Source organism: Micromesistius poutassou, assembly GCF_964030765.1.
Source record: "Micromesistius poutassou genome assembly, chromosome: 2".
NCBI lineage: Eukaryota > Metazoa > Chordata > Actinopteri > Gadiformes > Gadidae > Micromesistius > Micromesistius poutassou.
Genome location: NC_140272.1, coordinates 2,589,321 through 2,603,532, shown reverse-complemented (window position 1 = coordinate 2,603,532; position 14,212 = coordinate 2,589,321). Strand labels below are relative to the sequence as shown.

At 49.4% G+C, this 14,212-nt stretch overlaps 2 protein-coding genes across 2 annotated transcripts; both read right to left on the bottom strand.

Annotated features, from left to right (window-relative positions):
* Positions 1–238: 238 nt before the first annotated feature.
* Positions 239–3,814, bottom strand: LOC311339157 (rho guanine nucleotide exchange factor 19; the record flags this gene model as incomplete). Its single annotated transcript, XM_084464527.1, has 12 exons — positions 239–284; positions 469–633; positions 1,017–1,162; positions 1,261–1,353; positions 1,726–1,800; positions 1,896–2,025; positions 2,115–2,267; positions 2,552–2,712; positions 2,798–3,240; positions 3,338–3,384; positions 3,467–3,634; positions 3,717–3,814. The coding sequence occupies 12 exons, from the start codon at positions 3,812–3,814 to the stop codon at positions 239–241; spliced, it is 1,725 nt and encodes a 574-aa protein (XP_084320653.1).
* A 425-nt stretch (positions 3,815–4,239) lies between these two features.
* Positions 4,240–13,844, bottom strand: ddi2 (DNA-damage inducible protein 2). Its single transcript, XM_084464526.1, has 11 exons — positions 13,491–13,844; positions 12,860–12,989; positions 12,324–12,653; positions 11,787–11,913; positions 11,255–11,382; positions 10,635–10,763; positions 10,006–10,109; positions 9,448–9,640; positions 7,488–7,500; positions 7,340–7,391; positions 4,240–7,031 (listed from the first exon to the last, which is right to left on the bottom strand). The coding sequence occupies exons 1-11, from the start codon at positions 13,626–13,628 to the stop codon at positions 5,403–5,405; spliced, it is 2,973 nt and encodes a 990-aa protein (XP_084320652.1). The 5' UTR covers positions 13,629–13,844; the 3' UTR covers positions 4,240–5,402.
* Between the last annotated feature and the right edge of the window lie 368 nt (positions 13,845–14,212).

The following is a 14,212-nucleotide window of genomic DNA, read 5'->3' as shown; positions in this document are numbered from 1 at the left end:
AGTGCATTCTTATAATGTGTGTTCCAAATACCATTTAAAGTGCTCTCATTGTGATAAATAAAAAAATAAATAGAAAAGGTGTGCAACAAAGTAATCCCTAATGAACTATAGTGCTCTTATGGTGATGTGGTGTGCAACGCCGTCTATATTCATTCAATTTAAAACTATAAAACATGAATTATCTAATGTTCCTTCAATTTCAAACCGTACACTATGAGCGATTCAATTTACGTTCAAATCAACTCTGAGCAGACAGCCTCTTCATCCATGCCACTTGGTCAGACCTGTAAAAAAAAACATGAAAACCATGAATTGCACGGGTCACATTTTAAGCAATTGTGGCACCTTAACTCAGACACCGCCACCAGACAGACTTTTATTGTGAAAACACCAGGGACTCTTCCAGACGGGACGTAAAACAAGCAGGAGTCAAGTTGTTGTGAATGCATGAGTAACATCAGCGCTGACCTTGAGTGTGCGGCGAGGATGAGGGCGGTGGCGTGGCCGGCGTGGTTCTGGGACAGATGAAGCAGGAAGGAGTCTGCGGGCAGCGCCAGCGCGCTGGCGTTCAGCGGCTCTACGCGCACGTTGCCGGGGAATGAGGTGTGGTCGAGCACGCCGAAACACTGCTCCCTGGGAAGAGTGGAGGAGGACGTCACACGACCTGCGGATCACCGTGACCCGTTCATGTTCTTGTTTTCCTAGCTCATTGCCGAGCCAAGAGGTGCATGGAAAAGTGTAATTGCTATGGCGTCTTCTGCCGCCAGATTTAAAAATATACAACTTTCTGAGTTTCTGGGATTCTCGTCAACCAAAAACAAAACGCCCGTTTCCTGTTCTTTGATGACCTCCATCTGCCTTCACTGCAAGTCACTTTAAATAATGCAATACACCAAGTCTGACAATACTGAGAATGAACAGAATTGAAATCCCACCCATCGTCAATGCCATGCTCTCTACAAGCCTGAGTGTTATACTGTATCTGTTAAAAGAGTCACCCAGAGGATGTGGCATACTTTTGAACTGAGATGACCAGCAGATCGTTGAAGAGGTGAAGATGGACGTCAGCGAAGGAGAGTTTCACGTCTGAACCGACCTTCGTCAGCTGTCTCAAGGGACCTTCATGCAATAAAAAGCGTCCCTTCACGACCAGCGGAAGCAACTGAATCAAAGAAAACAAAAACAATCATAACACACTCCTTCTGTTGCATCTGCTTGGATAGCATTTAACTATCAGAAGAGACAATATATATTTGAAACCTTAACATTGCTGAAATCTAGCAGCAACTCCAGGCACACAAGTTCCTCAATTTGTTTCATCCTCCGGACCCCTTCATTGCACTCCATGATGACCTGATCCGGGACAGAGAAATTGTAAAAAAGGATTCATGTTTGTTCTGTTGAACTACGTTCTTGTCGGTCAGCTGACCTTTGAAAGACCAACATGACTAAGACAACAGGTGGTATTCATCCCAGCTGGTAAATTAGGGTATCCAAGACTGAGAAGTAGCAAGTCTTGGTTCTTAAGTATCCCATGTTTTTTTATTGTTGTTTAAAATCCGGCAAAGTCTACATCTTGTGATTTACATTTGAAGAAGAGTATCATTTTCTTTCCAATAGCTGAATATAGCTGGATGGAGTACTTGCTTAGAGGTTGCAGATCCCAGGGGCATACACTGAAAAATTAAACAAAAAATTAAACATCATTAAACAAGAGTCTCTTACCTTATGAAGGGCCACGAGAGCTTTTATTAGGGTTAAATACGAGTCTGTGTCCGGCTCAGTCAGTGTTAAGACATTCTGTTATTAAACAAAGAAAAAAAAAAAAAAGCAAGATATTACATCAAAACATATTAAAACACAAATCTCGTATCTGAGTCCGTCTGGCGGTTCACCTCCATCAGGAGCTTCAGCCGAGTGACCCTCTGAAACGGAAGGACGAGGAACGACTTCAGGCTCTGTCTCTGACACACGGGGTCCTTCTCGAGGGTCTTCAGGGCGGACACAAACCCTTTGTTCTCCTGCCTGAACGACAAGAGCGGGCGACACCCCCCTTCAGCGTGGCGATGGTCCAGGAGATCAGGTCAGAAAACGCAGAAGACGACCAGACTTACAGGAGTTTGTTGACGAGGGCCTCCTGGAACATCATGTTGCTCAGATAGGGCACGTAGAGCGCCCGGAACCCGGGGCAATGCTGGAGCATCACGTCGCCCAGCTGGGGTATGACCACACACTCTCCTAAAAGGATTTCCAGGGCCATGAGGAAGCTAACCATGGCGACAGAAGTAGTCATTAGTGGTAGTAAAACCAGAAGGCGCGATGTTCGGCCTTTTCAAAAGCTGACATATTATACCACCAGGTGTGGATAGATGAGCAACGTTTTCTACGGTCCACGCTGGTAGACTGATCTATCCAGCGTACATCTAGGTGGACACGCGCCACTTGTGATGTCAGAAGAGGCCGATTTTCAAAAAGGCTTGTATCGGCTAACCACGCTCACACCTGGTGGTATAATATGTCACCTTTAAGAAAACGGTTGGAGTCCCCCTACCCCTCACTGGCTGACATCACGTGACGGAGGTTGGAGAAGAGCACGTGGTGCTCCAGCGGAGACACCGTCCGACTCAGCTTCTTTGAAGCCATGAAGTGATTGACGGCCACTCCGAGGCTCCTCAAGTAGGACGCTTCGGAGCCGATGACCTCAAACATAGCCTTCAGAGGTGACGGCTAAAATGGTTAGACAGACAAGACAGACAGACAGACAGACAGACAGACACGGACACAGATACACACCCACCTCCTGACGGTGGACCTCTCTGGGGCTCAGAGTGGCGAGAACGCCACATTCCTTCACCTCATCCAGGTCCTGCCAGAATGTGGTCAGGCTGTCCCTGGGAAAGCGTGCCGGAGGAGGGGGCGGGACGGTCACCTGAGGGGGCGGGACAGTCACCTGGAACTTGGCTTTGAAACGGATCCCCTGCAGAGCCACAAAGCTCTTTGATGTTATTGGTTCAGGTACCAAGCCCTCTCCAGGTAGGTCTTCACAGCTCTGTGATGTTATTGGTTCAGGTACCAAGCCCTCTCCAGGTAGGTCTTCACAGCTCTGTGATGTTATTGGTTCAGGTACCAAGCCCTCTCCAGGTAGGTCTTCACAGCTCTGTGATGTTATTGGTTCAGGTACCAAGCCCTCTCCAGGTAGGTCTTCACCCGCGCGTTGACAATAGTCTTGATACAGTGGGGCTGCAAGGACAAAACAGAAATAAAAAAATAAAAGTCCACCGTTCATGGGGATAAAAGAGGAATGAATGCATACAGAAAAAGAACAAAGAGCACTTACAAACGTCGAGGTAATTTGATTTAAAGGGCGCAGCTGGATCTGCAGGACTGTGGTGCGGGAAAAAACTAATTCAGTCCCCATTCAACGGGCCCTGAATACAAATCGTTCAAAACCAAAACACACACTCACCCTTCTGTAGCTTCTGCTTGGACGACAGTAGGGGACAGACCCTCGGCACGCTCCTTATCCAGCCCAAAGGCTGACATGAACCTGTCCACACGTGACCCAGCCCTTCCCAAAGACCACGTCCGCGCGGAGGCCACAGACCTGAGGGCCACAGCTATATCTACAGCAGTACTGAAAACAGGCAGATCAGTCACTTTGTTTCTACCTTAATACACAACTTAGCGCAAGTCATTTTAGGACACAATCTTTATACCCTTCACACGGATCTTCCTCCTTCTCGCCCTCATTGAGGAAATGAGCCCATGCCTTCATGGTTTGAGATAGGTGCCCTGGCTCCTCCATCGAGTTCATCAGTTGGCAGTGAAGTCACTGCTGATAGGATCTGCGCTCTTGTCCACACTGTACAGGTTACCTCAATGATGGCTGCCCCGCATATACAACACAGGGACTATACTGTGTCACTACTGCTACGAAGGAGGACCGTCTGCCTCAGACCCACCAGGAAAACCTTCTCTGTCGGGTGCAGGGAGCACTTTGCAAATTGCAATCACAGACAACAAGCTGCAGCTGTAGAGATCCACTTCTGGTGTGTCTGTCACTATGGTAACCACATCCTCGTAAAAGGTCAATATTTTTGTATTGTTACACACAGGTTTTTGTTATTTTAGTCAAACTGCTTTTACCATTTATATTTATAGAAAATATTTGAATGCATCAAGAAAAGCAAACATTTAAATCAAATATAGGAAATTATAGACGTATACAGAGTACAAAGACTCATTTTATTTTATTTGCAATTTAAAATTCAGTACAAGATAAAGGAAATGCATAAATTTGCCTGAAGTTTGTTGATGACCCAGATAATGTCAAAAGAAAATAATGTATATAGGATTTAATGACAAAACAGTTGATGGATATGAAGGTACTTTTTTTTTTTCTTTTTTAAACCAGATCCGTCTACACTGAAATTAATATTTTCAGTATAGACAGATGAAAGATCAATGTAACATTTCCATCAATAACCTTCTAGTCTGCAGACTAGAACTGCTGAGCCTTTCAAAGCATAGCATGACCGAGCCGGACACACAAAAGCCATCTTTAACACACACCCACACACATACTGAATTTGTAAGAAAGATTTTTTTTTTTCAAGAAAAAAAATGTAATTCAACGGTTCAACATTTCAAAATGCAACAGCTTGCATGAGATTTTAACAGGAGGACAGCGCTGAATAAAAAGGGCTCATAGAAGCAGTTTGTCGCTGTAGATCTTCCTTTTACCCTCAACCCAAAAATAAAACAACAATCAATGTTTCTGAAACGCCAGTTATAAGGAAAAGAAAAACCGCAATTTGCATTTTTTGACACCGTCGTCCTGAGAGACGAAATGTGGCACAGGGGTTCGGGACTGGCTAGGGCCTCTCGGTTTAAAATCCTATAGCCTCCTCATTTTAACTCTTCAACTCCAGTGCGTCGAATCGCCTTCATACTGGTCCAATACTGATTTGATTTAATTAAGGGACTTTGTCTGGAATAAAAAAGGACCCAGGCCTGCTCAGACACAGTTTGTCAATGATCTTATAGGTCGAGTTGGAGCGACTCAAACAAAATGGACCCACCAAACAAAACACCTACACTTGCCCACCTCCCTGTAGAAACCTCGCAGACGCCCATAGCTGCATGCCCCACACACACACACACACACACACACACACATACACACACACACACACACACACACAGACACACACACACCTCGGCTTCATTCAGTAACTCCGTAGCGGCCGTCTTCTGGCTGATCCACGAGGATGCTCCGTGCCTGTATGATGTGGATGATCGATCGTCCGGCTATACTTTGTAAATAAGACGCTTTCTGAGGAGGGGGAGGAGGCGAGAGACGGAGGAGACTCTCTCTGGTGATTGACTGGCCGCGAGAGATCCTAGGTGGGCACAGTGATATTACGGGCGAGGAGCGCCAGCAGGGCCAGCTCCACCACGCCGTGGGCCTGCTCCAGGGCCTCGGCCGCCTCCCGGGCCGAGAAGCCCTCCGCCTGGATCCTCTGGAGGTGCTCCGCTGGGAACCGGTCACTGGATGGAGCCGGGGCGGGGGCCGGAGGGGCCGGAGGGGCCGGAGGGGCCGGGGAGGGGGCGGCGGGGGCCACGGGGCCCTGGAGAGGGCCCAGACTGTCAGGGGTACAGGTGCCCGAGGCCCTCCCGTCCGCCACCCCTCTCCCCTGCTGCCCCTCGGGGGGTTCCCTGACCGCCAGGTCGGCCTGGGGCGGGGGCCCGGAGGAGGACTTCTCCTGCCCCTCCGCCCGGCTCTCGCAGCAGCCGTCGGGGCAAGGCGGCTCCCCTTGTCCCGCCGCGGCCTCCTCCGGCCCCTCTCCGGACGCACGGCCCTCCTGGCCGGCGGGACCCAGACCCTCAGGCCCCGTCTGCTCTGATTCAGCAGCAGCAGCATCAGCAGCGGCGGCGTTATGGTTGGCTTTGGCATCGTCGCTTGGTTCTGCACCGCTGGGTTCTGCACCGCTGGGTTCAATGGCAGCGGACGGGGGCTTGGGGTTCTCAGGGTCTTTAGAGTCGGCTGGTCGGGGGGGGCGGCCGCCGCCGCCATAGTCCAGCCCGTCTGCGTTCTGCCGGCAGGTCTGCTCGGGGTGGCAGGTCTGCGCGGGGTGGCAGGGCTGCGCGGGGTGGCAGGGCTGCTCGGGGTGGCAGGGCTGCGCCGGGGGGCAGTCCTGCGCGGGACGGCGGCAGGGCTGTTCGGGGTCGCAGTCCTGCGTCGGGGGGCCGGCCTGTGCAGGGGGGCAGGGGGTGTCCTGGGACCCTGTGCAGCCGTTGGACACGAGCAGCTGGTGGAGCTCGCGCAGGGCGGAGGCCAGCGAGGGCGTGTTGTTGTTGTTGTTGGGGCAGTGCTCCCCCTCGGGCTGGGCCCTCTCCGCCGGGGCGGTCCCCTCCGCCTCGCACGGCGGGGACCTCATCTCGGCGCAGGTGGGGTCGCCCGGATCGAGGGCCGCGGCGGGGAGGGAGTCCGCGGGGAGGGAGAGGGGCCGGGGGGAGGGCGGGGCGGGAGAGGCGAGGGCTGGATGGGCGTCGCCGGACTCCTGCTCCATGGGCTGGTGGGCGGAGAGCTCCCCTGGACTCCGCATCCCGTCAGTGTCACAATCGATTTCTATGGGTGCAGCGCCCCCTGCCGGCTCCGGGGAAGTCAGGCCACGCCCTCCGGCCTGGTCCTCGGGGGGGGGCAGCGCTGACGTCTCCTGGGGGAGGGAGGGGGGCGGGGGGGGGCGGGGGGGGCAGCGGGGCGGGGCTGGCAGCGGGTGGCAGGGCCTGGCGGTCATAGGCCTGGGCGGTCTCCTCTGCCGGCGGCAGAGGAGACTCTGAAGGCCCCTGGAGGCCAGGCGGGTCCTGGGAAGGCTCTGGTGGTGGTGGTGGTGGGGCCCTCTGGGTGCAGCCGGGGGGGGTTGGCAAGTCGTCTGCAGCCCAGGAAGAGGAGGGGGACGGTTGGTCCAGGGGGTTGGGCGTCGGGAATGGTTGGGGTTCTGGTGAGGTAGTTTGTCCATCTGCAGTGTCTGGTAAATGGAGTGGAAACGGTTTAAGGGCAAGTGATCATGAGAACACTTTCAAATGGAGTGGGTTCCCACATTTAGGTTGTTCATAAATAAAGAAGAAAATATGCATGGACTATATCTTGTGATTGAATCTTGTTTGTCAAACAAAATCAAAACGGATTCATGAAAAGCAAAAAAAAAAAACGAGAACAATAAAATAACTTTGACGATAAAGCAAAAAAAAAAAATGAAATCTAAGCAAAACCAAAAATGTACACAAAAAGAAGGTAAGCGATGATGAACCTGGTCTCTCTGTGGGTCTGCAGTACCTGATTGGTCGGGCCCTCTCCAGCTGTCTCCCCCATATGCATCAGTGATGTCCTGCTCCGGGTTAACACGCACACACACGCACACGCACACACACACACACCACACAGCGTGCAAAGGGGACGCAGAGTTAGCACGCAAGGCATGCACCACACGCTGAAGCCTTTTTCACACACAAGAGAGAAAGGTGCCCACTCAGAGGAGTGCCGCGACCCCGTGACCCCTTGGGGGGTGGTGGAGGTCAACCCCCGTGACCTGTAATCACATGACCCGTGCACCAACCGCCAAGCGGGCCGTTCTCAGCTCACAGCTGTTTCTAGAAAGACATAAATCTACACTAATGAGGATGTTAACCAGGACATAGACAGCCTTAGTACTGGGAGTTAAGGTTTATGCAAGTACACTGATAGATCAAGGGCTGTGCAAATAGATCTGACTTGAATGCCTGCATATGGAATAGTCCGATTTCTCTGCAACTGCAAGACATGAATCTACACTAATGAGGATGTTAACCAGGACATAGAGTTATGGTTTCTATAAGTACATTGATAGATCAAGGGGATGAAGGGCTGTGCAAATAGATCTGACTTGAAGGCCTGCATATGGAATAGTCTCTGCCCTTTAGGTACCAAACCAAATGACAGGGCTGTTAAGCTTACCACCACTCATGCTGTACAAAAGCACATTTGAGATGCTTTACTGCAGTTTGCGTATTTAATAAGGAGCGCTGCAGGTAGTTCCTTGGTTAACGATTGAGCGGCATCTAGTGGTGAGGTTGCAGATTGCAAACCCCTGAACGCTTGGAAACGCTTGGAAATGTTTGTCCCTTCTGGGCTACTGGATAAAACTGACCCCCCCCCCCCACCTGAACATATAATGTGTTTATTCAAAGTTACCGAAAGCGTTCATTCTTATGGTTATGGGATTATATCCTTAAAACATACTACATCATATTATATTCAATTTCTGCCATGTCTGTTCTTAGCCTGGTTCCGTCCGCCTCCGTACTTCCGGTCAATTTTCATTTCCCTTCAGTACTAGGTCTGGGTGTAGTGTTATGTTCGCACTCTTTCTTTTCCCTCAAGTTTGTCCCTCCAATCAGCGAACAGGAGGCGCGGCCTGAGAACAGTGACGTACAGGTCGTGCGCGTGTTTCAGTCGTAGTCAAACGAATACCAGGAAGCAGCAGGAAGAAATATGTCACGACCAAACGTTAGCGATTGGTTAAGGCAGATCCGGAGTGGCACTGGGCAGAGCCAATTAGGTTTTAAACTTCAACAGCACCCGCCTTCAAGTGAGCAATCGTTTGTCACTATAGCAGTTCTAGACCATCGTTATGAATGAAACGAGTACGAAGGTCTAGTTAGGACTAGGCTAGTCTGTTCTGCCTGATGCCACTAAATCTTTACATACTGCACCTTTACAACTGATTCTATTGGTTGAGTGCTAACCACCATTACAAGCTCTCCTGCTTACAGGCGTTCTGAACACAACATCTGAATGGCCTCACGGACAGGCCCTGAAGTCTCAAGCAAGCTATTGTACGCACGCCTGATTCGATCTTGCTGCTTTTTAAACTGAGAAATGTATGTCGTCCATTCGAAGTTCAGTCGTCGCACCACCACCAATCGTCGCACCATCTTACACCACTATAATTCGGTGATTCGGTCCGTGTTAATGCACGCAATAACACACCCCGGTTACCTTGACTACCTTAATAAACAATGACTGCATCTACTTCAAGATAATAACAATATTAATAAACTTGGTTCTGCGTTCAGTTAGGATCATTTCGTATTTAGACTGATCCTCTACATTAGCTAACATCTGTCCCCATGGTAACCACACCATCATGGCGCCATGGAGGATTGAACTCGCTGGGATGTTGAATGAAGCCATGAAGGGGGAAAAGGAACAGCAATCAACACTCTGAGCCGCTTTAAAAAAGAAGGCGCATGCAAATGGGTTACCCAGGGTGGGATGATCTAAAACATCCAATGTGGTAAAAAAAAACAACAACACGAAAACACAGGCTTGTGTGTGCGGGGGGAAACCACAGCAACACCCCCCCCAGAGGGTGGCGCCCCGCCCTGCCCCCGCCCCTTCCTCACCGCTTTCCTGTATGGACCTCTGGAGCGCCTCCGCCAGCTCCCGGTCCGCCATCTCCTCCGGCGGCGCGTCCTCGCGGCCCTCCGGCCCGTACGCCAGCCGGGCGCACTCGGGGAGCTCCGACTCCGGGAGGAAGTGCGTCTCGGTGGACGTGGTGCCGATCAGCAGCACGTTCTTCTTCAGGTCGATGGAGCACTGAGGAGGAGGAGGAGGAGGAGGAGGAGGAGGAGGAAGAGGAGAGCAGGGACGTGGTTGTCGAGCTGTTCAACCAAATTGGATTTTGATCGCGATTTCGATTTGTGGGTCAAACGATCTCCATTTTCTAATTGAACATTTTGTGTATTTTTTTTTAAGGGGAAAGTTCTTTGCTACAAAGTGTTTTTTCGGAGAGAAATGCTGGCTGAATGCATCACGTTTTCAACCTCAAAAATAATCGTTTGAATAATCGTGGTTTCATTATTGACCAAAAATAATAGCGATTATGATATTTTTTTCATAATGGGAGCAGCCCTAGGCTGTCGCGTCATGAGAGGAGGTTGTGGGCGCGTCTGAGCGCAGACCTGATGTCTCTTCAGCATGTCCAGGCCCAGCAGCATGTCCATGGGCTGGTCCTCCAGGATGGAGAAGGAGCACGGCAGGAAGATGCCTTCTATCACCACCTGAGCTGAGGGGCGTGGACACAGCAGCAGGAGCGTCAGCGCCAATGAACCAGACTGGAGTCCGAATCAGGAGGCTTCGGAGGAACCACGGCTCTGTGTGGATCATCTGTCATCATTTGTCATCGGGGAGAACCCCCCTCCCCCTCCCCCCCACCCCCACCCAAACTATCTATAACTCATTAAATAATTAAATAATCTGTGGCCAGCTTCTTCCTCCATTAGAGAGTCTAAATCACAGAGCAACTCAATTACCGTCAGACGCCTAGCCAGCCAGCTTGTCTGCCACGAGACAAAACGACTGCCAGCCTCACGTTTATAACACAAAGTGTTTACGGACACATCCCAGTAATGGTCTGCTTTGTGAATTGCATTCTGAGTGGGCAATTAGATTATAAAGAGTCGTAACTGGTAGAAAGGTTTTGGGCTATGGATGCCGAATGCACGTTTGGTCCCAACAAGCACTATTATGCATGGTCACTTGAATGAAACTGGGCTCAGCAATACTAATGGTTCAAGGAGAAGACACCCACCCAGATGAACTCGGCCAATGATCTTCTGGGTGCCCACGCCCTTGGCGATCCCAGCCCAGCGGCGGTCCACCAGGCGCATTATGTTGCAGCGCTCTGCACACGCCTGGCTCATGATAGTCATCTGGGCTCCTGCAACCACAAGCATAAGAGGAAGAGAGAACCTCCATTATAAGAGGCAGAGTGAACCTCCATCATAAGAGGCAGAGAACCTCAAATATAAGCGGTAGAGACAACCTCCATTTTAAGAGGCAGAGAGAACCTCCATCATAAGAGGCAGAGATAACCTGCGTCAAAAGAGGCAGAGTGAACCTCCATCATAAGAGGCAGAGTGAACCTCCATCATAAGAGGCAGAGTGAACCTCCATCATAAGAGGCAGAGTGAACCTCCATCATAAGAGGCAGAGAGGACGTCCATCATAAGAGGCAGAGATAACCTGCATCAATAAGGGCATTCCCTATTCTATTTTTCTTCTGCAGAAATATGCCTTTTTTTTTTTCTGCATATAGATCTATGGACCTATAGATTATGCACGTTGTTCATGCATACTGTACATAAAATACATCCCAGAATGGCCAGAAGGAAGCTGTAGCTTTGCATGGTGAGATTACGGGGTGGTTACCTGAGTCGACAAAGGCTTTCACGGGGTGTCCGTTGACTAAACAGTTGATGTAGAGCATAACCACCTGGCCAAAGCTTTCTGGGGCTTCCTCCATTGCAATGGTCATATTTTCTTCCACATTATGTTGCCTAGAAAACACAGATCAATTGGTTAAAACGTCAAGCTTAGATTGGCCAAAAAGCACTTTCAATCCCATTGGCCAAAACAGCTGTATACCTTTCACTATACATTAACACATGGTTATGCCACAGAAAATACTACATAAAAAGCGAATAGCCATCTCTCCGGTATACATTTAGGAACCACTTTGAGACGTGATAGATATAATGTATCAAAGACTAACCTTGTTTCATTCTGCTCCCTATGACTGCTCCGCGCTATCTAACTAGGTTGTGCAGCATTACTTTTTTTTTTGTTGCAATTACTCCAACCTCAAATGTATGCTTTTGTATGATGGTATGTTGTCAGCCTCACAAATCCATTTGGATCAAGTGCATGATCTAGTAAGCCTCTTAAACCATGCGACCCGTACCTGATGTCCTCTTCTATCTTGGCCTGAGCATCCAGGTCGAAGGGGTCCGCAGTGAGGAGTCTGATGCGCTCCTGCTCTCTCCGGGCTCGGTCCTGCTGCTGCTCCACCAGCACTTTAGTGAAGCGCTCTGCGGAAACACAGGACATCTCTTTATTTAATATTCTTGTTTCACTTGGAGTGAGACACTTCAGAAACCCAGGACAACTCTTATCTTACGTCCTTGTTACACTTTAGTGAAACACTCTGCTATTACAAATACGAGGGGCTCTTTATTTTACATCCTTGCTGCGCTTTAGTGAAACGCCCAGCAGAAACACAGAACAACTAACTTACTTCAATGTTTCCCTTTAGTGAAACAATGCAGAAACACAAAGGTCCTTGTTTCCTGACATTTATAGAGTGCCATGAGGAGAAAATGTATGGAATAACCAAGTCCTGTCCAACACAGAATGTACAGCCATTCATTCTTAATAAGAAAAATAAACACTCAATAAAATCACTCAACTGCCATCCCATAAACACGTCAGCGTCACTCACCCAGGTCCCCACTCAGCAGTGCCTCGGCCAGGGGCGGGTTTCGCTCCTTTAGCAGCGACAGCTCATGCGGGTTGGACAACAGCATCTGTTGGAGCAGGGCAGGGTCATCCAGCCCCGGCAGAGAGGAGCCAGAGCCAGAGGCACGCGAGGCCGACGGCGTGGATGGCTGTGGGGCAGGCGGCAGCGAGGCTGAAGGCTGGGCCGGTGCTGGGGCCGGCTGCTGCTGCTGCAGGGATGGTTGATGCTGTTGCTGCCTTGGCGGAGCACGCTGTCCACCCGAAGAGGAGGTGCCCGGCACTGTGATGGAACGAAAGTCGATATGGGGCAGACCTAGGGAGACGACGAGGGGGGTGAGGGGGGGGGGGGGTCAAGTAGTTAGACACGTAGCACTAAATGTTAATGCGGTTTCGTACTTTAAGGGAAGGGTGTACTTTTCATGTTGATCAAATGGTACACTTGCTAAACGCACAACATGCACAAGTACATAGTAACAGCCAGTCGCATTGCAGGGTTAACTTCCAGCAAATCTATCTTACCTGGGAAAGCGGGCTGTGTTGGTGGTGGTCTCCTGTCTGCTTGTCTGAGCACAACCACATCTCCATCCTTCACACCGTAGTTGCCCAAAGCGCGAGTTAAGTCTACAAGAGGTTGTTCTGTGTACAGGATCTGTGTGTTTGGGTTACGGGTAACAAGCAAAGCGGTCATGGTTAATACTTTCTTTTTAAAAGGGACCAACACATCGTTGATCTGATTATCAATGCATCCCATCCTACTTAACAGCGAATGCTAATTTTATCTCACAGCTAGCTTCTACATTTGTTCTCTAGCTCACGTCACATCACAGCATACACCCTGCAAAACTGCAAAAACAGCATCTCAGCAACCACTACGTCGTAGGTCCTTCATTCAAAGCTAGTTCTCTCTGAAGATTAACGTTGTATACATTAGCCATGCTCATGTGCCTTAACATGACGTGGTTGAAGTAGAGCGCATCCCGAAATCTACGCGCAACCTTGGATATTGAGCAGGAAATCCTAAACGTCGCTCTTTATATAGCCCAGTAAGTGAAGCAACCTTCTTAAGTGTCAGATAGCAAAAGTGCGAATCATGCTAGCGAGCTAGCATAGCTCTCCTGCTTTGGTGAGCTACCATCTACTCAAGCCGTACCTGGATCTCTCCGGCTGGGATGCCCGATTCTAGTTCACACAGCGCTACAAAGTCTCTGAGTTCAAGCTCTGGAGAAACATCGAGGGCGAAAGTTGTTTCTGGGCGATCCCTCGGCGCGCAGAACACCGTAATCTGCATCGCTGTTCTGGGGCAGGATCAGGTGATTCACGGAGCCGCGGTACTGGAGCACCACTTTACTTTGTGTACTTTCTTCTTCCAGTGGAGAATACACGCTAATGTGCCGTGTGTTCGAGCTTAACCCAGTGGTTATAATTGATGTCAATTGAACGTTTTCATCAAACAGAACTTCAGCCACAATACTGAACGCACCACCCCCTCGGTTTTAAGACAGTTTTCGTTTATCAACAAAACACCAATCACAGAGTGTGCCGTATTCTGCATCGCATTTTCGACACGTCAAATTATGACTTGACTGTCGTGAAATCTCGCGAGAAACCAAAGCGTTCATCTTCATGTTGACCCACAGGGGGATTTATTTAGTTCATTTATTTTTGCTATATTAATACATATATATTAATTTCAGTTAATATAAAAATTAAAATATGTCATTTGACTATTTGACTATCTTACAGCCATATATTTTAATAATGAATTAGTTCCACTGTCAAATACAATCCAAAAGGGTAAGATTTACTAAATATCTATCTAGATATCTAGACAAAAAATAAAATATATATATCAGCTATTTCTTAATAGGTTTT